Below are 23514 nucleotides of genomic sequence, written 5' to 3' on the forward strand. Positions count from 1 at the left end.
CAAGAGCCCGTGAAAGAATGGAACTATGAAAGAATGTTGAAGGATGTGATTGATTTGCGAGTGACCAAAGTGCTGGTGGCGGGAGGCTGCTGCAAATTGCGCCGCTTTAAACCACATACGATCCGAGCCTCGCCAAGTTATATATATAGAGGGCATACGAAACATAGCGCCCACGTATATTGACAGTCGAAGAGAGAGGAACCCTTTGGCTTGTTCCCGGGATCTTGAGTTCGGATAGACCGCAACACGAATACGAATAAAGGAGACGGTGTGGTAATCATAGTTCTCTGTTTATACAAACCAGGGCCTTGGCAGACGCTTTTATTCCCCCCGAAATTCTGAGTCTATTCGTCGCAACATAATTCCTATGTTTCCCCAGCCGTCCCTCGCATTACCTTGCAGACGAGATTGTGCACATGCAAGATTAGTCCACCCGTAGGACCCGCGCTCCTTTTCTGGCGCCGGCCTTCCGCTTCTTCTTGTGGCCCTTTTCAAATGCCATCGCACTTTGATGATCCCGTCCGACATTATCCAGAGGCTTGACCTTATAAATGCGGATGATCCAATTTTCGCTTGTAAAGGCCTCCTCAAGCGTACTCAATTCCGGTCCCTGGGCGGGAAGAGAAGAGCCTCGGACGCGGTCTTGCGCCTGGCCTGCTGGGAATAGGTTGTTGTAGTTGTAATACGACATTTTGTACCTGTGATCTGGATCAGTATTTGGCGTTTGCGGTATAAAACAAAATCACATACATCAGAGAATTCTTCATCGTCGGCGTAGCTTCCTCGTCGACCCTGTATTCACCACGAGCGGTAAAGTAGTCCCGTTCTCTCACTTCCTCTGGCCAGATACCCTCGGCGATCCTCACCATCCAGAGAAATTTGTTGATATCGTCGCCACTATATCCCAACAAACCCCCAAAGACAACCAGTACATAATCGACGTCGTGCTGGCGAAGAATGGGGTAGCTGACCTCCTCCCTGGAGCTCATGGCCTTTCCAACGGTTGCAATATGCGTGTTGTTCCAAGTATTGTTGTCCACTAATGTGGGTCGATCAGCCATGCCTCCAATTTGATACCCATAATCCCACCATGACATAATCTTGGCGTCTTGGGGGGTGTTTTGTCTTAACCAGTAGTAGGCTTCTCGGTAATCGTCAATGATGTGCTGAGATCCGTCTGGTAGCCTTGATGCCAAAACGACTGAAGGGGATGAATATGCATTCGAGGTGACCCACGTGCAGTGGGCGACAAACAGAAGGAGAAAACCGGTTGCCATTGATGAGATAATTGATTTTGACAAGATGGAGTAGATCCCAACCAGCGGATTTCTAGTTGAACGTAGTGATGGGTTTGCCGCAATTTTGCTGGCCTTGACAGAACCGTTGCTTCCGTCGCTTGGATCCTCGGAGGGTGCTGGGATGTAGAGGTAGGTATCAAATATGTGCGAAAGGGCGAGTGCAGCTGCGCAGCACACCACCGGCGTCAGCGTAAGCATGAGACGAACCATGACACCTGCGAAGTAGCTGGCAAGAACCGCGTAGATGACAACAAAGACATGCTCATCTTTGAGATTACGGAAGCACATGTAGACACCCGCAGGGAATAGCCAGATGAGCATGTTGAGGTCGAAGAAGAATGCAGGCCAGGCCGTAGGCTGGTGCTCCGAGACAGACGCAATGATGGGAATATGTATCTTAGCATATCCCGTGTCCCAGAGCGAATAGAATCGGCCGCTCCAAGGTGCAATAACCCCTGAGACTGTGAGTGTGATAAGGGCCAAGAACATGACGGCAAAGATTGTTCCACCCAGGGCAACCAGCAATGTCTGAAACTGCTTGCCTGGGAGTTGCTCCCTCAGGAAACTGAAGAATCCAACCAATTGTAACAAACCAAAGATACCCAGGGCAGCCATATGATCACTGCTCCTGACCGGAAGAAATCCCACAAACGGAACCTGCATGCTTGCCAATGTTCCAAGGGCATACCAGGTGGTGTAGCTGATGTAAAGCCTGGAGCTGTATCGACCCATCAGGATGAGGACGAAAGCATGGAGAGGGATCAGGTTGGTGATGAAGACATATCCTCCCCAAGCGGACACCATATATCCGTAGAACAAAGCGGCCAAAGCTCCCCACATGATGGAACCATTTTTGACGGCCTTGATCCACAGAAAAAATGTGAAGACGAGGAGGAAAATGGCGATGGCCTCGTTGTCATAACTCCCTGCAACAGATCTTGAAATATAGCCCGGGCTGATACCCATGAAAGCGGCAGCCAAAAGACCTGCAGATGGCGAGGAAGACATTTCGGATGTCAAGAGGTACATTGCAAGAGCTGTGAGGCCAGAGAAGCCCGGAGCGAGAAGGACGCAGATGTTACGTATGTCGACGGGAAGGGACAGAAGCCGGAGGATGTGGTATATAACGCCAGATGTGACCATGAGGCCTGGATAGAGTGTTCCACCAGTGACTCGACCGAGGGGATGCCACGTTCCTTATAAACTGTTAGTTTTCCAATCTCTTCTTGCAGGGGCCATAGACGCACGGTCGTCGAACCAGTCCCAGAAGCTGTAGAAGCCATTTTTGACAAGATACTTCGTGGCGCGAAAATTGAACCAAGGATCGACTGTTGAAGGGTGTCAGAGCAAGCTCAGCAGAAGAAGTTCTATTCACTCCGACAAGCAGGATGCGCAGATTGTGGACGAAGCGTCCCAGGGGGGGGACTGACACTCGTGGATAATGCTTTCGAAACCTGAAGAACGTTGTGAGTAAATTGTTCCCAAATGATTCCTATATATTGAGTCTCAGCCTTGCACGTACGAATTACACTGAACAAACGGGCTGACACTGCGGCAGCGGCAATGGTCAATAGGATAATAACTCGAAGGAGACCCCGGGTATTTTTGCTAGTGCTTCCACGGAAGAATGGGTCGAGAGGCGTGGAAGTGGCCATGACGGCCACGGGGGAGAGAAAGCAAGAGGAACAAACAAAGAGACGTGGTCGTCAACGTGTGTTCTCGGTAGAAAAGTGTCCTCGAGGTTGAAGATGGACTAGCATGTCGATTGCGCACACGTCTCCAATGCCCTTTTAGGACAATTATGTTGCCGCCCTAAGACAGCAACGACGCTGTCGGGGCTATTCGAACCGAGGCTTCGGGAATGGAATTTCAATGATCCGTTACGACTTCGACAATTTCGCCATCAAGCCATGTCCGTGTCATGCAAATACGAACATCATGAGATATCGAAGGCAACGCCGAGAAGAACTCTCATTAGAGCTCAAAGCCCCGCTCCAGCCGACAGTGTCCTCGAGATGTATTACATTGCAGCCCCAAGCGATTGTACATCAACCCAGAAGATCATTCAAAGTCGCACACTACTTTATATGTTACCGACGATAACGCCTAAAGATGTCCACCCAGGCTAGCCTGTATTTGGCATGCGGACCTCTTCTGCGGTTCACTGGCATTTATAAACAATTAGAGTCAGGGAATCTGCGCCTTGCCAGCGAACCCGATGGGGAAATCTGGCGAGGCAGTGTCATGATTGTCACTGCGGACGCGAACTCCTCGTACGAATCATCTCCGACACTCTCGGTCTTCAAACAACCAGCTGGGCAAGAAGCGTCCACCGCCTCGCTGGTCAAACTATCCAGGAGGGGAGAGGCGCTGCAAATAAAGCCACCTGAACTTCTTGAAAGAAAGGATATTTCAATTATAGAAAATGGTGGTGGCTTGTTCGTTGAGCCAAGTGCCGTTCCTTCGGGCGACGGAAACGTCGACAGCGAAAACAGCGGAGCTTTACCAGGCACCGCAAAAGAGGACCAGATCGACGAGATCATAAGTACACGCCTACATGCAGAACAAGGTCATACATTCTGGAAATTCGATCTTCAGATTGGGCTGTCTTCCTATGAAGCCAGAATCGGCTATCGAATCAGCGGCGGCCCTATGATCCACTTCTGGATTCCCGCGAGAGGGCAGCCGATGAACATCATGTTTCAGTCCTGCAACGGATTTTCCCTTGGAGTAGATACTGACCTGTACTCTGGGCCTGACCCACTATGGCGCGATGTTCTGAGAAGCCACCAGACTCGCCCGTTCCACGTCATGATCGGAGGTGGTGACCAGCTATATAACGATGAGTGCACGGTCAAGACTCATTATTTCAAGGAATGGCTCCGGATGAAAAACGGACACTATAAACGTTCTATACCGTTCAGCCAAGAGATGCGAGATGAACTAGAGGAGTTCTTCCTAAAGCACTACACAACCTGGTTTTCCCAGGGTCTCTTCAGCGTTGCGAATGCCCATATTCCCATGATAAACATCTGGGACGACCACGACATAATCGACGGTTTCGGCTCGTATCGGCACCGGACTATGGATTGTCCTGTCTTCGCGGGCCTCGGAGCTACGGCATTCAAGTTCTACATGCTTTTCCAGCATCAGACCCTGCCGGGTACGGAGGATCAGGAACGCTGCTGGGTGCTCGGGGCACAGCCAGGACCATATATTAAGGAGTTGAGCAGAAGCCTATTTATGTTCCTTGGGGCTCAAATTGCGTTTCTTGGGTTGGACTGCCGTACGGAGAGAATGCGAAAGCAGATCCTGAGTGACGGCACCTGGAACTTGGTATTTGAACGATGCAGAAGAGAGATCCATAGGGGCGTGACAAAGCATTTGATTGTCCTTCTCGGTGTGGTAAGAAACAACGGCATCTTCGCGCGATGTTACTCTTTCCGGCCTGCTAACCTTCTATAGCCAATCGCCTATCCCCGTCTCAGTTTCATCGAGGATGTCTTGAGTTCGAGGGCACTTGCACCCTTGAAGGCCTTGGCGCGAAGTGGGATTTTGCCACACAAACTCCTCAATAAATATGATGGCGGTGTTGAGATCCTCGATGATCTAGACGACCACTGGACTGCGAAGCATCATAAAAGAGAAAGGGCGCAGTTCATCAAGCGGCTGCAAGAACTAGCTGCAGAAAAATCAGTCCGCGTGACCATACTAGGAGGGGACGTTCATCTTGCTGCCTTCGGCCGGTTCTATAGCAACAGGAAATTGGCCCTCCCACCGAGTCAAGATTTTCGCTATATGGTGAATGTCACCTCCTCCGCCATTACCAACAGGCCTCCTTCGGAAACTATGGCATATATCATCGGCCGCTTTGGCGGGACGCGCCACGTCGACCACGAGACTGATGAGGATATGATTCCTGTGTTTGCGAAGGACGTAGACGGTACAATACGTCGCAATGCTCGCCTCCTCCCGCGGCGCAATTGGTGTTCCATCAGTGGATACCTCCCTGGAGGCACGAGATCCTTAGAGGATGGGCAAACCGGAGTCGAACGTGCTTTGGAGCAAGATCTCACTGGCGGCTTGACTATCCACCTGAACGTGGAAACAGTGCGTGGACACCCTGCCGGTATTACTACTACATACCCACTGGACATTCCTCTCCTCGATTATCGTCCCAGTGAGGGCAGCTGACGGAAGTCCGACTCGAAGTGGGGTTCAGTGGTGAGATATCTAAAAATGTCCTTGGTGATCCGGCAAGAAAAACAGTATCAGGAAAATGCGGCAAGGGCCAGCACATCATTCCGGCCTTTGCTATAGGGCATATCAGAGAAATGTCCCGGCTATATGATGGATTTCTGGTATAGCTCTACAATTATGAGTTTCATGACTATGCTTCGCATGGGATGTGCGCGGGTGATGGCTATTGTTAGGGCTACGTGGACACGGGAAATGCTGGGAAGTGTCATATTGTTGAAGGATGGGTGTGGCCGTCAAGCTTTCGTAATATGAACCTGGCGTACAGACCGACGGGAGGGTGTTCAAGGAGTGACGGTGCATTGAACCTAGCAGGCAGCGCCAAAAAAAAAGGGAATAAAGAGATGATGGATCTCTCGGCTTCAGGGGGGACAGCCTCGCCTTGGCGACAACTCGCATTGATTTGCGCCTCCCCCTCCTTTCCCTTCTCTCCTTATCTCGGCTCGGCTTTTCCGATTGTTTGTCGTTCACGGCATCGAGGGAGGACAGCTACAGTGTACAAGTGGTTGATGCTGTGGAAGAATGGTTTTAAGTGTGGAAATTTCCTCAGTGATATTCTTTTGATGTCCAGGGTACCCCACAAATAGTAATGAGGCAATGCTGCCAGCCACGAATCCGTCACCTGCTCGGGGATAAATGACTGAAAGAGCTTGTTGTACTTCCGGTCTTTGAGGACCAGGGGACAACGCGTTGGCTTGACTGCTAATGCTCAAGCAACATTGTTAATTTCAGGACGACCTCCGACGTCTGACTTCCAACTGTCGCTCAACCTGACACCTGCCGACTCCTGCGGTGGGGAACTGACAGTAGTTGATTTCTGCCTGACGTAGAAGGCCTCTGTTGGTACGTGTTATGTGTCCCAAGCCTCGAGTTTGTCGTGTCCTCTGTGCGGCATCAAAGTCTCGACATTAAGTAGATGCAAGGATGACAGCTGTAGTGTCCATTTCATTCTTCGTTAGACCATCTGTCGAGCCACGCCACAATGTCTGACTTGTCTCCTTCCGTAGGTTTCCTCTCCGGCTCATCCTCCCAGTCTAATAACTTTTCTGCGCCCGACTTCTCCTTGGTCTTTCGATTCATCACCTTGCCTTTCTTGTCCATATTGGTGCCAGTTGCAGTATCGCCAGAGACCTCGGGTATCGTTTCCAGCACTGTGGACTCAGTTCCGCGTATCACGTTCGGTCCAACTTTCGCCCTTGAGTGCATGTATTCTGTTCGGGCCTGTTCGCCTTCTTTCAGATCCTTCTGGCCCATCCACCACTTAAAGAATTCTTCAATTTTAGGCCTGGCCATGAAATATATAGCGACGATAATGAAGAGGTATACATAATCTTGTTTGTCGAGTTGGCCCTTCTGCATGTACCGCTGAATGGGGTTGAGGCGCGACAGGTCCTCGGGCGGAGGAGTGTATTCGACCATGGTGGAATCTCAGACAAACAGAGCCGTCGACTGTTTGCTGCGTTGAAGTATTGGGCTCTGTTCCGTGGAGCTGCGCTTGTCGAGCAGAGGAGGACGAGCGAGGGCGAAGGTGGATGAGAAGCGACAGAGGTGAAGGGCAACTTTTTATTGAAGACGCGTGGTTTTTCCCTGCGAGAAGGACCTTTGGGAGGGATCTACCGAGTACGACTCCGCGCGAGCCGAAGGAAAGGAATCGGCGGAAGAGGCATGACGAAATGGCTCGGGCCAAGCCGCAGCTGGCCGTAGGTCAACCTTCCTCGTTTTTTCTTTTTCTCTTACGGCGCTCTTGTTGCTTGTGGCACGCATCTACACCATCCCAGCGTCTGGTTTGCCTGGTTTGCAATGCTCCGTCACACGTGAAATGGGTGCGAATCTCAGAATCAGAGCCCCTGCAGGAGCGGGCTGCACGCACCCCTTCTGAAGAGAAACCCGTCCTTGTTTGCCTCCAGCAGCTGCCCTGGTCGGTACCACCAGCAGAATGCCCGTTGCACGGACTCCGCCTGGATTCACTATATCGGAAGAGCATTGTGGAACGCTGTTTCGGAAAAGGGTTTGGACTGAAAAACAGTGTGTGATTGCTGTGTATTTCCCGTTGTCTATCTGCGCGGCTTCCCTGTCGTTGGCAAGACCCCAATCTCGTGTAGAACTGAATACGCAGGCGGTCTCAGATGGAATTGGGTTGGCCAGGTTGCGCTCCGTGGATAGGACTCTACCGTGTATCCACGACATTTGCACAATGGTTACAATGCGACTGGAGGCAACGGATGCACCTGCCCGAGCCGCTGGGCCCAACGCATCGGTGGGCGGTCCCAGGGACTGGCAATCGGCATGTTTAACAAACAAAACTCAAGAAGAGGGTGGGAATTCTAAGGAGGTGGTGGCCATGATCCCACCACATGTGTTGCTTTTATGAGCAAATACTCGCCCGGCAAAGGTTCTGTACTTTTTGTCCTTGCCAGCTCTCCATATCTTGACCACCTCCCGACCATGTTCTCGCTCTTCTTCCGGTGCAAAGAGCACTTCACGTTGCTTCCATTCTCAGTTCTGTTATTGATCGACTGTTCGATTGCTTTCCAGATCACTGGTGCCCAGGGGGGTGTCAACTCGTCTACGGGAGTGCGGCCTCTAAGATATGAGATTCATGACTTTGCGAACTCGGGCCCTGCTTTCGACCTGTTCATTCTGGCATTGATAGACCTCCAGGACGTTGACCAGTCAGACCAGCTTTCTTACTTTCAAGTATCAGGTTGTTGATCGCGAGCCATTTATTTGCCCAAGTGCTTACCCGTGGCAGGAATTCATGGGTTCCCTCGGACTTCCTGGGACGGTGTCTCAGGTAGTGGTAGCTATCCAGGATTCTGCACACACGCTGCAACTCCATTTCCAACCTGGCACAGACCTTATGTGGCATTGTTTGAGGTAGTTCTTACTCTCTATTCCCTTCCCTTCTCTCGGGTGTTTCTGACCGACCCTGTATAGCAATTGGTCTGGCAGCATGCCCAAGATATTGCCAACCTCTATCCTGTTGATCAACGCGATGAATATCTGAACGCGGCCCTCACCTTGCGGGTCCCTTACTGGGACTGGGCTGTCTATCCTGCATTGCCTGACGTGGTTGCAGAGCCGCAGATCTCTATCAATACTCCAAACGGACCACAAACAGTGGAAAATCCTCTCTACGCCTATTTCTTCCAGTTTGACGCCGCGGGCAATGGGTTTCCTTTTTCCGACCCGGTAGGGTATAGACGGCCTTCTTGAACCACGGGTGATCTACTGACCGCGACATGCGTGTAGATGGCCAACTTTTCGGAAACTGTTCGCTGGTGGAGTCCAAATACAAGATCTAGCAATCAAAGCGCTGCCACTGCAGCTTTGCTGGCCAACGCTCCTACGTGAGTTTCCCTCCTTGCCCAAGGCTAGCTAGCACTAACACATTGTGTTCCAGAATCCAGTCACTAACATATCAACTGTTCACGTCTGTGACTAATTACACAGCATTCTCGTGCACCTGGCCCGGGGGTCAATGGCTTACCGCGAATAATATCGAGTCCATCCACAACAGCATCCATAACAGCATTGGAGGATACGGTCACATGCAATTTCCAGAAGTTGCGGGCTTTGATCCTGTCTTTTGGTTGCATCACGCCAACGTTGATCGTTTGTTTGCCATGTGGCAAGCGCTCTATCCGGACACCTACATCGAGCCGACCGTGAATGCATATGGATCGTACTACGAGGCTGTTGGTTTTGTTGACTCGGGAACAACCGGTCGGTGTAACCCAAACGACAGAAGACATGGAAACTAATACACAATAGCGTTGGCTCCCTTTCATTCCGACAGTGGCAGCTCGTTGTTTACCTCTAATGACGTTCGCAGTATGAAGCGATTTGGCTACAGCTACCCCGAACTGCCAGACTGGGAGATGAATCCAGGCGAGCTAGCTGCGAATGTACGAACGGCGGTCAATTCACTTTACAACCCTTCATCAAACAGCACAGTCAGCAGCTCAACGAGATGGACCAGGCGGAGATCTTCGAGCATAGCCGAGAATTTCGGTCACGTTTCTCTCGATTTGGCGAGACGCCTTCGCGTTAACAATCTCAACAGACAATGGTCCATTACCGTGCTTGTTGATCGGTTTCCACTTGATACGAGTTTTTGCATTGACTTTTTCATGGGTGATGCTCCGGATGAGGTCTCGTCTTGGCCCACCGCGCCGAATCTGATAGGGACGTATGCACAATTCAGTCCCGCCAACGTCACGATGCTCCATCCGAACGGATTCCCTCAAGGGCAAGTGCGTGGTGAGATCTCAATGACACACACCTTGGCAGCTGGTGTATCGAGAGGGGCCCTTCGAGATCTCTCGCCTCGGTCGGTTACGCCCTTGCTTCGCCATGCTTTGAATTGGAAGGCTCGGACGCCAGCTGGTGAGGAAGTGCCACTTAGTGCACTTTCTGGACTCTCGATATCGGTTTCCACGCGGCCTGTGGTTCCTCGTAACACGAAGTATTCTTTTCCGGTGTACGGAGCAGTGCAATGGCTCAGCTCTGTTACAGAGGGGAAACCATGTGGTGGCCCGCAGCCGCATGTACACGGCATGTTCTGAACGCGGCTGAAGGTTGCCATGTCACAGCAGCCGTCATCCAGCTCGTTGCAGCATACATGTCGATGACTGTTTTAATCGAGGTCCACCACTGCATAAAGCACTTCTTCGCGGGCTGACTAGGGTGGATGGTCGTTCCCTGTCCTCTGTTGGCGTTCCCTTGATAATGGTCATCATTGGCATTTGTTTTCTCATCAGCCTTCCATGTGGAGGAGAGGGACCGCTTAAAATTGCACGATGGTCCGACAGGATTGACCTAGTTCAAATTGGCCACTATCCACCCCTGCCTCGCGCTACCATCGGCTACTGGCTCCGCGCGTCAGTCCCAGAGGTAGTCGACGAGGATCTGGGCCTTTTGCACGATCTCGGCGTTTTCGTTGCAGAAGCAAAGAAATTTCTAGGCGAAATCATGGGTCGATTTGCTGGGGATTTTTGTTCTTCTGGTAATTTTGTACTTTATTTCACTGTCGTTCCTTGGAGAAATACTTCTTGTGGAAGGCGTGTTGACATTGCCATCCATTCTTTCAGATTCATTCGTTTCTATATGTGTTGCTTGACATATTAGCTGACAATCCTTCCTCTGCGATTCCTGCTGATCACAAGCCTCATTGCCGGTCTTGCATCCAAGCATACCTCTCAGTCCGACCATCAATCTTTGCGGAAATGAGGCTGTCTACAAACCTCCTCCTGCTGGGCGCTTCGCTCTTTACGCATGTTTTTGCACAGGCAAGGATCGCATTCACTTCAGTCCCTGCCTTGGTAGTTGCTGGGGAATCCTATAAGTGCGTACACGCTGCTCCATAAAGAGATCGGGAAGAATAACATTGGGCCTGTTAGTATTACTTGGGCTGGCGGAGATGGCTCACCCGTCACAATAACGCTTCGAGAAGGAGATCCGGATGATCTCAAGACGATTGCAACACTGGCAGATGGAGTGACCGAGGATTTCTTTATCTGGAACGTCTCGAAGAGTTTGGCGACTGCATCGTATGTGGCTGCTTCTCATGCCCACCTACATCGCATGGCTCCAGTCATCTAATCGGCACCCATTGCAGAGATTACGCACTCCAGATTACGCAGGGACAGGACTCGATCAACTACAGCGGCTTGTTCTCGATCGCGGGTGGAAGCGGCACGTCGACAATCTCATACTCAAGCATCGGCACGACAACGGCCGCGACCAATGCCACCGCCAGCATGACCAGCACGACGAGCACTGCAATCGCTTCGTTGGGAACAAGCACTATGATTGCAAGCAATATGACTTTCAGGTGGGTTCGCCGTCCAACACCTCGCTTCTCAAGACATTCAAGGACACTGAGTTTTATCTCGCAATTAGCTCCGCAACACTGTCGCGCACCACCAGCACGAGCCTGGCTCCCGCTGTGACCCAACATATGACCTCGTCTTCCTCTTCCTCTTCTTCCCCCTCCAGCGGTGGAAGCCAACCAAGCTCCAATTCGGCTGCGCCTACGGCTGCGGCCACGACAAGTGTGCCAGACGCTGGGGCAGCTGGCCAGCTGGGGAGCTCGGCTGCATTGGTGCTCGGCGTTTTTGCCGCAGTCATATTCTTGAGTTGATCGGGAGGGTCTCTCGTGGAGTCTTTGTACCTATGTACTCAGGAGGCTGAAGAATTTCTACAAAGCCACTAGAGTAAGGCATTCGGTTGGGAGTACAATAAATTTGTCTTCATCTAGTCGGGACAGGTACCTCGTCCGGCCCACGTCACTTGGTTTTCTGGGCGGGGCCATTTACCCCCTGGTGCCCCTGGCATTAGCGTGACGATCCTCTTAGGTAGGGACTGGTCCCGGAAAAGCCCAAAAAGGGCCTTTGAAAAGGCTTAGGCGAGAGACAGGGCCTAAAGGGTGGCCTTGGGTGGCTTGATGGTTGGACGGGGCTTGACAGGGCCCATCTCTCATTTCTTGAACGCGGCACCCGACGCGTGGGAGTACCGGGTTTGCCTGTCGACGCGCCTTCCCCCGGCCACTGACTACTACTAACAAGGTGCCTACTTGTAGGCTGCCCGAACTTGCCGGGCGTTGCTGACCCGGCCCATCTCCACCAACCCAAAAGGCTCATCTCAAACAAATAATGCCATCATCTCAAGTGTTGGGAAAGGAGTTTCCCTCAGTCCGCACCTTTTGCTGATATATGAGAAAATTCCTGTCTTTCGTGGTCGTGCCCATCCAATGCGACAGTCCATTGCTCCTGCACTCTACATCTGGAAGCGCATATTGCCGTTGCCATTGCCGTCACACCTGGTCCGAATTTGCTCAGCACTCCTTCTGCCTATCGTGAGATCGCGGCTGACCGATCACGGCGTGTCATGAGGAGAAAGTCACGTCTTTCAAGAAGTTCCGCAACTCGGTTAAACGCAGCGCTGGACAGCGGTCTGGGTATGAATCTATCTGCATCAAGGGCGCCTTTGGCAGACTCGGGCTCTCAGCCGCACCTGCTTGATAATCGTGAATCACGCTGACCCAACCTTTCCATTAGGGGCATCACCACCCGCGTTTTCTGATGTGAATGCGACATTCATTATGTCTGAAGGGAATGGAGCGCTCAAAGAGCCGAGTCAGCCAGACGGGCTACGCCCTGCCTCGGGTCGGGTATCCAGTGCTTCCATGATGCGTTCAGGTACGGTTGCTCTCTCAATGCGTCCCCTGCCGCCTGTTGTGCTGATGCTGACCAATCAATAGTTTTATCATCTTCCGAGTCCTCTCCCTCCTCTGAATCGGTCCCCTGGTCATCGGCGATCGGGCACGCTGGCACGGGAAAATCAGGCAGAGTAATTGAGCGACTTCAAGGAGATATCGACCGCCTGCGGCGCGAGAAACAACTACTCAAGACGCGGCTTGAGGAGGCAGAGAAAGAGAATGAGACTTTGAAGACCCGGAACCAATCGCTCCAGGATCGGACCAGCAACTACGAGCAGTCTCATGAGGCAAGCCTTCGCCAACTGACACGGCGGGAGAGACAAGTCGAGGAGCTACGAGAAGAATTGAGGAAGGAGAAGTTGAAGACCGCCACTGCAGAAGCCCAGGCAGCTGCCGCAACCTCCAATGAGGAGGTATGGAGAGACCAAGCCAGCCAGGCGAGGGCTCTTGCTGTCCAAAAGGAAGTAGAGTACGAAACCGTAGTCGCATGTCGAAAGGTGGATTACGATCGACATCAAAGCGGATTGGACAAGATCAGGGGCCGTTTCGACGCGCTTCTGCGGCGACAGCAGGATGATCTGGACAAGCAGAAGAAATTGGAGATCATCGCCGAGCAGCAACGCCAGACCATTGCCCAGCTTGAAGAGTTGACAAAGAGATTGACGACAAATTTTAAGGCTTACAGACACGAAGTCGATGCCGCCATCTCCGATCTTCGCCAGGCTGCGAGCCACAACGACCAAGCAGTGGCTCAGAAGCTGGATGAGATGATTGAGGTGACAGGAAGGATGCGATGGGTCCTGAGAGTTGAAGATATTGTGAATCATAACCATCGCGATCCAGCGCAAGAAGAATCCCAGCTCCCGCGAAAAGACCACGTTGCCCGACCGCATACCGCCAACGAGGAGCTTGCGAAAAGAAGCCGCAGCCCCACAAAGAACGTGCTCACCAAACACAGGCGGAAAGATTCAGCAAAGGTGGCGAGGTAAAGATTCTTCTGGAACTGAAGCGTTGCACAAGATTTGACATGACTATACGAAGTGATGAATGGAACATAGACAAAAACAGGCCGCTAATACATAACCACTATTCCTCTGCTTCACCTGGTGAGATCGTGAGGACCTTTTTGAGCGTTGTGAAGAAGGGGCTCTGATGCTTCCGCGTGAATGAGGCGACATCCTTAGAGGACCACTGCTTGACATCAAATTGCAGCTTTACTTTTCCCTTCAGGATAATCAGAACAGCGCCTTTCTTAAGGGACAAAGAACAGTTTAGAAGGACGGGCGGGAGGGGGGAGACGGCATGGATTATGCAGCAACATTTTGAAAGACACTAGCATGCACAAACAGGCCATGACTAAGGTGAATGAAGCCCGTCTGTTACAGACAGCGGTCTTTACAGAGTATATTACATTCACCCCGCCCCTCCGAGCGCAGGAAATGAAATTTCCTGGACCGCCAGTGAAGACAAGGCTGAAACGCCCCTCGCGGTGGCTTCAGTTCCTGGCGGAGAACTTCGGCGTACAAAATCTGGGGGTCCTCACCCAGTCACTGGGTCCCACGACAACCGCTCCCACTCTTTGCCCCTTCTAGCATAATACCTAATACTTGTTGTACCTCTTCCACTTGAGACAGCTACCATTGGCCCCGCTCCGCTTCTTATCCTCCGTTGTTGAGGCTTCCTTTCATTTCCTGGCCGTCAGGCCGCGAAAACGCCCTGTACGTGGTAGGCGGCGTTGCTCGTGGAAAATGGCGACCAAGAAGAAGACGATCATCGTGCGTTCGCTGTATGAATTTACCGAACTAGCTGTGAGTTTGAGCTGAAATGAAACCCCATTAGGTCGTTAACTGACATCTTTCATCGAGTCTAACGAACTGATTCAAAACGACAAGTACGTCCGCTTGCATCTGACAACATTGGCCACCGTTCAAAGCGCAAACAAACTAACAGTCTGACACAGAGATGCTCACCATGACCCCGAGGCGGCGGCATTCTTTTACTTTGATGCCTCCAACCAGGTCTGTAGTCTTCGGGATCGAGCAAGGCCCAAATGCAGCTGATCATACTGTATAGACATTCTGCGCAGATGTCGATCCAGATGATGAGGATACTATGCCGAATTTTCTTACTCGCATGGCTGGGTACATTGAATACCATCAGTCGAATCAGCTCGGCTTTGATGATGAACCCCGAATCCGTCCCATGGAAGGCACGGTAGTCGAGGACATTATCCCAGAAGACTCGGCCGAGGGCAGCGTTCTGTTACAATATCAATCAGACGAGGAATCCGATGATCAAGACGCTCTTGATGGACTCCTTCATGTGACCACGTATTGGCAGCCTGCGAATGGCAACATCGGCATCCTTCCACCGATGTATGCAAACGACATTTCACGACTAACAGGCTCTTCGCTCTTTGCGGAAGAAGCTGAAAAGCGCTACCGAATCATCCAAGGAGACTTCAACAGAGCTCGTGAAAAGCTCTTGAGGCTGGAACCATTACTCGTAAGCCACCCGATCATCGCTGATATTGGTCGCTGATATTCTTTTCAGGACATCTTCCAGAAACAGTCTGGCAATCAATCCCTCCCAGCCACTGGCGATCTCCTCATCTGGCCTCCAAACCAAGGAGACTCCACCATTGAGTTTGTCAGCATGGGTGCCCATCACCCTGCCTACCAACGTGTGGTCGTCAACAGAATGGAGCAAAATCTCTCCAAGAAAGCCATCGGAGAGCTTCGTCAATTGGACTTGAAGACGCGGGAATTCCAGATACCTCGAAATCTTCAGAAAGAAGCCATGGTTCCGACACATACGTTCCAAGCCTCGAAGATCTGGGACTCGGAGATCTACATGAGCTTTGGAGATCCCAAAAATATGGATCCGATCATCACATCCAATCCGACCTCAGCAGGTAATAGTGACTTGGCCCCTGTCCCGGAACTCGGTGATAATAGAATTGCCGCGTGGACGAACACCGTTGTGCGTTCGGCGAACCCAGACATCGCCCCAGAAAGACCTGTGGAACCTGTGGCACCGACGCGCCGCAGAGTCGCGATCGAGTCCGACAGTGAGGATGAGGAGCCATCTGTCCCTGCGCCAAAATCTGTTTCCGCAGTTACCGAAGTTGCTCCAGAGCCCCCATTAGTCCTGCTGTCAGAGGACGAAGATTTGATGGAAGACGAAATCCAACCTGCCCAGAACGCGAAGGCTCTTCTACCACTCCTCCGGGCTAGCACCGAGAACGTCTCGGTCGGTCTATCGGACGAAGTCAACGTGACCCAGGCTCAAGGAGGATCCCAAAGGGAAACTGGGTTTCCTTCAGCTCTTCTTCATGAAGAACATGAAGGTGATCTAATCCGAGCGCCGCATCATGAAGCTGCATCTGGAAACCATGAGAGTCACGCCAACGCAGGCACGTCAAACCAAACAGCCGACAATTCTCCTTCTCAATCTCATCCTCATCTCAGCGGCGAACCCACGTCCCGTCGCGCCGCTGAAGAACCAGCAGGGTTTAAAAAAAGTTCGTCCTCAGCTACAGACATTGCGTCGATAACTCCAGAGATTCCTGCTGCGTCGCGCTTTACAAGGCCTTCTTTCCATCCTGATCGGTATGGGTCATCCACACGGCCAGTCTGGGGGCAGCGAGGTCAAGCACACTACCGTGGGCGGGCAAATAACCGCTACCGTGGAGACGGTCGGGTTCGGGGGGGTCACAACTACGATCACACTGAGGGCCAACGCATGACGCCGTCCGAGGGATTTCGTCTACGGGGTCCTACAGGAAGGCCTCGTCAGCGGGGAAATGGGAGGCCATATGCTGGTCATCTTGGCGAGAGACCACCGAGGGGCCGTGGATTTCAAGACGCCGGACTCCGATCTGGTTACGGCACTCTTGTCGACTTGCGGAGTCCTGAAACTACTGGTGGTGCTCCCTCTGTGCCACCAGGCTTGGAATACAACGTGCCTCTTCTGCCTGCAAATGCGTCTCGCGGGCAAAGCAGCAGTGAAACTTCCGAATTGTGCGTTCGCTCCAACATAACATCTCGATCTTCGGGCTCGGGCCTGGCTCGTCTAAAATTTAGCGAAGAGGGATCTGACTACGTTACAACGTTCGTTCCGAAAGCAGATCAATCTGCTTTGAGAGAAAAGACTATACAACAGATCCAAGAGGCGATATTGGCTATGAACGAGAAGGCGGAGGAAAAGCCGCCCAAACTCCATTCCACAATGCGTCAACAGGGCAAAAATCCCGGAAAGAGACCCCCTAAGCAGGAAACAGAAGCGGCGAGGAAAGCGCGCATAGCCAGGGTAATGGAAGATGCATATCCAACTTCCACCAATGTCCCACCGAGATCACGACCAGCCTCTCCTAAGGCCGATGAGATGAGCAAATGGAAAAGAAGCCAAATGAAGAAGAAGTCGCCCATGGCTAAGGCACATCCAGATCTTGTTGCACAGGATCTTCGAACATCGCAGACAAAAAAGCTTATCTCTCTCTTGCAGCCAGTGTTTGAGACTAGCAGGGCTTTCAGTGGCAAATTGACGTTTGAGCTGCAATTTGGCCAAGTTCTCATCTCACCTGGGCAGCAGCTGCGCGACCAAACGTATCATACTGTTGACAACTGGAAATCGTACTTCGACTCTGGTCCTACATCAACCCACACCTTTTCGAGTTTTACCGAAATCCTGACATCCAATGGCGCAGACATCGACCGTGTTCTCGAGATGAAAGGAGGTATTGGGAATGGTACGGGCAAGCTTTGGAGTCATTCCCCGGGTCCGCAGTCCGTCAGCTACGAGTTCCACTGCCAAAGTCGATCCAACGAAGACTTTCAGATCGTGGTTGACCAATCTGGAAGATACGAACTGCGACGAGGTCTGGTCACTGTCGGCGCTATCAACATGCATGTGCCAGCCCAGGTCTGGGATCTCTCTGCCGCATTGTCAGGGCCTTTGAAATGGCCCGATCCACCGGAGACGGTCGCTCAGAGCGTCAGCGCTTTCGTCAAGTCTCTATACGTTTTGCCTGGCCATAGCAAGCTGCTGCTGATGTTCAGACAGCCCGATGATCATGAGATCCAAGTTCGGAACCTCGTCGTAAAACGAGACAGTTACCATGGCAACAACCGTCTGGATGGCCAGAGGATTCTGTTAAAGATCACCGAAGCCAAGAACCTTCAATTTAGGGTTCATCCAGAGGATAAGAGACTCTGGCAAGGCTACGAGGGTCCTGACCAAGCTTACAAAGACTTTGCGGATGGCGGCCACATCCACTATGAAATGTCGCTTGTTCATGAGGGGATCAACGAAGTGCTTGCAAAGAACGAGACTCTGGAGATCGGGGAGCTTACAGATGCTGAAACGACCGGAAAGTCCCTCCTTGACCACCACATCATCCACTCCATGCTGGACAGTGCTGTTCAAACAATCTCTAGGATGGACTTCGTCGGCATGCGCAACTACGGCACACAGCAACGCCTAGAAGACAAGACCCGAAAACATTTTGAGGAACTTGAAGCCCTGCTTGGCCCAAAAGCGCAAACCATCCTGCCGCTTCCCAACATGGTTCGAGAGTCCTCTCAGGCAGCGAGTCGACATCAGTTCAATAAAAACAACGGCGCAAGTGCCGACGACGCCACGGTTGTACAGCAGCAGCAACCCGTCCCTGGTGTACGCATGAACACCGAGGCCCAGGTAGTGATTGACGCATCAGGCAATCGCTACCGGCTGGGCATGGGTGGTGCGAGAATCCCCGTCGTTGACGACGACGACAAGCCACTGGGCTCGGCGGAGACGGTCATTCCCGATGATAGTGCGAGTCAAGCCGGTGGAACGAGGGCTCCAATGCGGTCTGGACCTGCGAAAACCGAACGAGGACGGGGCTTTTGGTGAAGAGGGAAACGGTTGCGGAAGAGTACGAAAAAGCTTCCGCAGAGATACCAGGTCCGGACCGACTGAAGTGCTACGGGTTGGTGGGTGGGATGACTCATCTCTTGTCTTCTCTTTCCGTTCTTCTTCTTTTCTTCTCCTTGTACCACTCCTATGACCGCGAAGGAGTGGAAATGTGCTTGGTTTCTTCGTTGTTTCTCGGAGCAGAAATGTGTCGTTCATGACTCCAGGCCGAGCGACATGGTAACGATTACGAGTACGGTTACAATTACGACTACATATACAACTACGAATGGGAGCACGGTCGTACGGGATATGGGATAAGCAGGTAAACAGGGGCTGCATTGGGGCTATGGCTGGAATTGGTTACAACTCCGACGACAAAAACAACGTCACAACATCGACAGCATCATCAACAACCTCAACAACCTCAACATTCGGGAAGCGCAAAGGGGGCTATTTCTGTTACGACTTCATTGGTGCATAACAACCGACTGCGAGCTGAGCATGTGTGAACAAATGAGCAAAAAGGAGTACCAGCGAGGGGAGTGCGCGTACTGAACTGGCGTCGTGCTTGCTTCCCCGCTTCCCCCAAAACAACCAATAGTTCTTGATACGGTTGGGCTGGGCAACAGTTGGGCTAGATTGATTTCACGGATTTTGGGGGGAGACAGACACAGACACAGACACAGATCGGAGTAATGAACAGTCTGTAACATCAGCTGTGTGTGCCACTCACTCTCTCACTCACTCACTATTAGTTGGGTGTCTCGAGATTTGCTTCCGTCCTCGTTCTTGATCACCCTCGTACTATGGACCTCTTCCTGATCATCGGCATCGCCGCCGTCAGCGACGCTCTCACCCAAAGCGTCCCCTACGTCCTTCAAATCCAACAGATTTTCGACACTCCCCGCTATCTGTGTTTGTGGAGGGCCCACCTCCTCGGTGCGCGTGCGCTGCGGCTGGTGCTGGACGGCCGGGGCGGCACTGCTTCTCTTCCTCATCTTGCCCTTGCGCTCTTCGCCCCTCAGAAAAGCCGAGACGTCGAGGTGCGCGGATCTCTCGGCCCACATGCCGGCCGTCATGCCCTGGCGGTCCCGTGCCAGGACGTCGACGCCGTACTCGCCGCCGTACTCGAGCACGAGCATGCGCACGAGGGTGATGTCGTTCTGGTGCGCCGCGATGTGCAAAGCCGTCATGCCGCGCTCGTTCATGGCCGCGGGGTTTGCGCCGGCGGACAGCAGGCGGCGGACGACAGGGATAGAATGGGATGAGGCGGCCTTATGCAGGGGCGTTTGGTTCGTGTTCGTCCGTGTATTGACCTCCGCGCCGTGCGCGAGGCACAGGTCCACGAGATCCAGGTTCCCCAACGAGGCAGCGATGTGTAACGCGCGCCAGCCGTGGTAGCCTGCCGCTTCGACGGACGCGCCTCGCGAAAGGAGGAATTCGACAATGTGTTTCTGGTTTTCTTGTAATGCAACGTGGAGCGGCAGTTGGCCGTCCTCGTCAAGCGAGGTGAGCGAGTCCGGATCCTTGTCCAAGTGGGCGCGAACTGCCGGCAGGTCGCCCTTTTCAATGGCAGTGGTAAGTTGGTTTGCACTGCTGGGCGAAGTGATGCCCTGAACTTGCCATTCGGCCGTCCGGAGGTACTTGTGGATGTCGTAGTGGGCTGTGAAGAAGGCGACAACTCGAGGGGTCGAGCCTTTCCGGTCTTGAGCAAAGAGCTGTGCGCGCTTGAGGTCTGGGTCGCCGTTCTGCTCGAGGAGCGTCCTCGCAGTCTCTATTTTGCCCGAGCGGACCGCCAGATGTAAAGGGATGTTGTCCTTGAAATCGGCCACCATCACGTTCGCGCCTCGCTTCAGAAAGAATGCAACTGTTTCTGTATGCCCGCCACGAGCGGCACGATGCAGTGGAGTCCATAGTTCCCTGCCTTTATGAAACATGCTCCCCCCGTTCTCGAGCAGAAATGCCACCACGCCAGTGAAGCCACCTGTGGCGGCATAGTCGAGAGGACAGAGGCTTTCTTTGTCCTTAACGTGAACGACAGCACCAGCAAGCACCAGCAATTTGGCGATGGAGAGGTGGCCACGAAAAGCAGCAACGTGCAGAGCAGTTGTTCCCTGGTTGTCGGTGGCACCTACCAATGCCCCTGCTTGGAGGAGTGTGGTGACCATTTCTTCGTCTCCTTGCTCGACGGCCTTGTGTAAGGGTGTAAGACCCTTGGGCCCGGGACAGTCGAGCTGGTCTCGACCGTGCCTGAGAAGTAGTTTGACCATTTCGAGCTGACCGTAGGAGACTGCAAGGTATAACGGAGTGCTCTGACCGTAGTTCGTGTCCAGGAGATTAGCGCCGTTTTCAATCAGAACTTCCGCTACCTGCTGGTGGCCGAAGAGTGCCGCCTCGTGCAGAGGTGTGCTTCCGTACATGTTGCGCGCATCGAGACGCAAGTTATATTGATTTGCTGCGATCAAGATCTTCAGAAGCTCGGTGAGTCCAAAGGCCGCCGCCAACGAGATCCCAGCTCCCCCGGAATAAGCCCACGCCCAGGCTTTGTCGTTCCACCCCCGGACGTCAGGGGTCCGCAAATCTCGGACACGGGCGATGGTATTCAAGCAGGCGCTGTCGGAAAGTAATGGAATGGCCAGGTCTTTGATCTTCTCGGCAGGCACACCGTACGCATGATGGCCCCATTCGAGCGCTGCATATTGCAGAAATGCAACATCTTCCAGTGCCATCACAAAATCTGTTCGTTTCTTGTAGGGTAGGTCCCTCATTGAACCAAGCATCATGTATTTGAGACACGTCCTGGTGATGATGAGGTTGGCATCGTTGAAGAGACCGTGGTCATGGTCACGCAGATACTCCTCAAGTGAGTGATGTACCAAACGTATAATCAAGCTTTCATAGTCCACCTCGACTAGGCCGCAACAGCAGTCTACAATCGTCCTTACTGAGGGAAAGTTGTCCCTATCAAGATCACAATCTTCGAGCCGCAATGCCATGGCATGCTGCAGTTCCCGCACAGTCAGAGGTCTCCGGACGTGAGATAGCCACATCAATGTTTTGCACGCAAGATCGCGTCTAGCAGTGGGCAGTGTAGAAATTCTCTGGATAGTTGACGAGAAGGCATGAGTCAAATCGGTTGAGAGATGGAGTAGTGTTCGTTTGACGTCTGCCCTGGTGATCTGGTCGAGAATCGTCTTTATCTGAAGAGCCGGTAGCAAGAACATACCATTTGCGTTCTCGCACAGCGTGTTTAGAACACGTTCCTTCAACTTGTCATCCATCAAGTACTCGGACTCTGGCTGGTCTCTGATCGCCTGAACTAGGAATTGTCGAATATCCCCAGGATTCGCTAGAATATCGATTGTCGCAGGTTCATGGAACTTGGCCATGAGATCGAGAATATGTGGCCTCAAAGTGGCTAGCACTTTTACCGTGCTTCCTCCAGAACTTCTAATGGCATCAATGACTTCAAAAAACCCTGAACGTTGGCTTTGGACGTCGGCTTCGTCGAGGGCGTCAACTATGACGAAACACTGACTAAATGTTGCCACAACGCGACGGGTAATCGTCAGCAAGTCATGAAACCAAGTTTGGTCTTTGACGGCGTTCCTTGTGCGTTGATAGAACTCGGCAACAGCAGAAGGGACAATGTCGCCGTGGGAACTGAGTTGGCGCAAAAGTGATCTCGCAAAGTTGGACGGATTCTGCGACTGTTGATCTGAGTAGTCGTAGTAGTAGAAGGCTATGGCAACGTCGCGATCCTTGAATTCGGCACGCAGATAATCGATGGCGTGGGAGCATAGGACAGATTTGCCGGCCCCGGGACCTCCCACACAAAGGAGATCATTCTTGGAGTTGTTATCGCCCGCCCAATGAAGAAAGTCAGGATGCTCAAGAAACCACCGGCCCGTGCCTTCGGCGCGTCGCACTTGTAAATCACGATGCTTGTGCAAGGATGACAAAGGAGCCAACCAGTCCAAAATATCAGTGGTGCGCCTTTCTTGCTCCCTCAATTCAGCCAGTCTTGTGGCTTGGGAAATCTCATTGACATCGGCGGCTGTTCTTGCGAGGATCGGTACAAGGGTGATGATTCCCTCGAGTTGAGCGGCCAGTTTGGAAGACTCGTCAGTGGACCGACCCATCTGAGCCGACAATTCGCTCATCTTCTTGGAAATAAGGAGCATTTCCTGCAAGCCTTTTGTTGCGTCTTCGGAGGTCTTGGATAGCAGGTTGAACCCTTCGATTGTGAAAGCGAACTGAAAGGTTTGAGTATATCGTCGTAGATTCTCCACCATCTGCATCACTTCCCTCTGTTCGAAAGGCCATCTCAGATGGTCAATAGCGCGGGCAACTTTCCCACCATCCGAGGGTTTCAGTCTGTCACCAATGCGTTCCATCCTTTGCCGGCAGTCTCTGATGGCCCTGGAGAGGACTGATTGGGTATCGAGAGCCCGACCTTTTACTTTTTCGCTCTCCAAAAATTCTCGAAGTCCACCAAGAACTTCGCCCAGCAGGAGAAGTTCATCATGCAACTCCCTGACGGTGTTGGAGCGTTCCTTGATGGAATTGACATAGATTGCTATGGTGGCGCTGACCTGCAGCGCCAGGGTGACGAGACCAGCAATGCTGCTGGCGACGGAGACGCCGTCCATGACGAGATGAAAACGGGTTGATTGTAGACGAGGACATGGCTCGAGCCACAGCTATCACCTGTGATATATGGGCACCGGGCCGCTGATTTATAAGTAGAACATGATGGTGAGGGTGGTGGCGAGATGAGAAACTGAATCAAATCGAGGATGGTCATACTGGAAGTGCCCAGTTATAGCTCTTGTGGGT

At 52.4% G+C, this 23514-nt stretch overlaps 8 protein-coding genes across 8 annotated transcripts; 5 read left to right on the forward strand and 3 right to left on the reverse strand.

Annotated features, from left to right (window-relative positions):
* Positions 1 to 424: 424 nt before the first annotated feature.
* On the reverse strand, positions 425 to 2953 carry Z519_06978 (uncharacterized protein; the record flags this gene model as incomplete). The annotated part of the gene is made up of 5 exons (XM_016764715.1): positions 425 to 698; positions 751 to 2494; positions 2546 to 2626; positions 2729 to 2752; positions 2821 to 2953. 5 exons carry the CDS (start codon positions 2951 to 2953, stop codon positions 425 to 427), a joined length of 2256 nt encoding a protein of 751 aa, XP_016618665.1.
* A 457-nt stretch (positions 2954 to 3410) lies between these two features.
* Z519_06979 (uncharacterized protein) lies at positions 3411 to 5492 on the forward strand (the record flags this gene model as incomplete). Its single annotated transcript, XM_016764716.1, has 2 exons — positions 3411 to 4703; positions 4764 to 5492. 2 exons carry the CDS (start codon positions 3411 to 3413, stop codon positions 5490 to 5492), a joined length of 2022 nt encoding a protein of 673 aa, XP_016618666.1.
* A 1008-nt stretch (positions 5493 to 6500) lies between these two features.
* On the reverse strand, positions 6501 to 6974 carry Z519_06980 (uncharacterized protein; the record flags this gene model as incomplete). Its single annotated transcript, XM_016764717.1, has 1 exon — positions 6501 to 6974. The coding sequence occupies one exon, from the start codon at positions 6972 to 6974 to the stop codon at positions 6501 to 6503; it is 474 nt and encodes a 157-aa protein (XP_016618667.1).
* A 1026-nt stretch (positions 6975 to 8000) lies between these two features.
* Z519_06981 (uncharacterized protein) lies at positions 8001 to 10123 on the forward strand (the record flags this gene model as incomplete). The annotated part of the gene is made up of 6 exons (XM_016764718.1): positions 8001 to 8227; positions 8411 to 8432; positions 8493 to 8747; positions 8808 to 8905; positions 8959 to 9281; positions 9330 to 10123. The coding sequence occupies 6 exons, from the start codon at positions 8001 to 8003 to the stop codon at positions 10121 to 10123; spliced, it is 1719 nt and encodes a 572-aa protein (XP_016618668.1).
* Positions 10124 to 11124: 1001 nt separating this feature from the next.
* Positions 11125 to 11700, forward strand: Z519_06982 (uncharacterized protein; the record flags this gene model as incomplete). The annotated part of the gene is made up of 1 exon (XM_016764719.1): positions 11125 to 11700. The coding sequence occupies one exon, from the start codon at positions 11125 to 11127 to the stop codon at positions 11698 to 11700; it is 576 nt and encodes a 191-aa protein (XP_016618669.1).
* Positions 11701 to 12660: 960 nt separating this feature from the next.
* On the forward strand, positions 12661 to 13766 carry Z519_06983 (uncharacterized protein; the record flags this gene model as incomplete). Its single annotated transcript, XM_016764720.1, has 2 exons — positions 12661 to 12757; positions 12820 to 13766. 2 exons carry the CDS (start codon positions 12661 to 12663, stop codon positions 13764 to 13766), a joined length of 1044 nt encoding a protein of 347 aa, XP_016618670.1.
* Positions 13767 to 14525: 759 nt separating this feature from the next.
* Positions 14526 to 18672, forward strand: Z519_06984 (uncharacterized protein; the record flags this gene model as incomplete). The annotated part of the gene is made up of 5 exons (XM_016764721.1): positions 14526 to 14585; positions 14643 to 14668; positions 14738 to 14795; positions 14851 to 15282; positions 15331 to 18672. The coding sequence occupies 5 exons, from the start codon at positions 14526 to 14528 to the stop codon at positions 18670 to 18672; spliced, it is 3918 nt and encodes a 1305-aa protein (XP_016618671.1).
* A 740-nt stretch (positions 18673 to 19412) lies between these two features.
* On the reverse strand, positions 19413 to 23327 carry Z519_06985 (uncharacterized protein; the record flags this gene model as incomplete). The annotated part of the gene is made up of 1 exon (XM_016764722.1): positions 19413 to 23327. The coding sequence occupies one exon, from the start codon at positions 23325 to 23327 to the stop codon at positions 19413 to 19415; it is 3915 nt and encodes a 1304-aa protein (XP_016618672.1).
* Between the last annotated feature and the right edge of the window lie 187 nt (positions 23328 to 23514).

The sequence above is a fragment of the Cladophialophora bantiana genome (assembly GCF_000835475.1).
Source record: "Cladophialophora bantiana CBS 173.52 unplaced genomic scaffold supercont1.10, whole genome shotgun sequence".
In the NCBI taxonomy this organism is placed as follows: domain Eukaryota; kingdom Fungi; phylum Ascomycota; class Eurotiomycetes; order Chaetothyriales; family Herpotrichiellaceae; genus Cladophialophora; species Cladophialophora bantiana.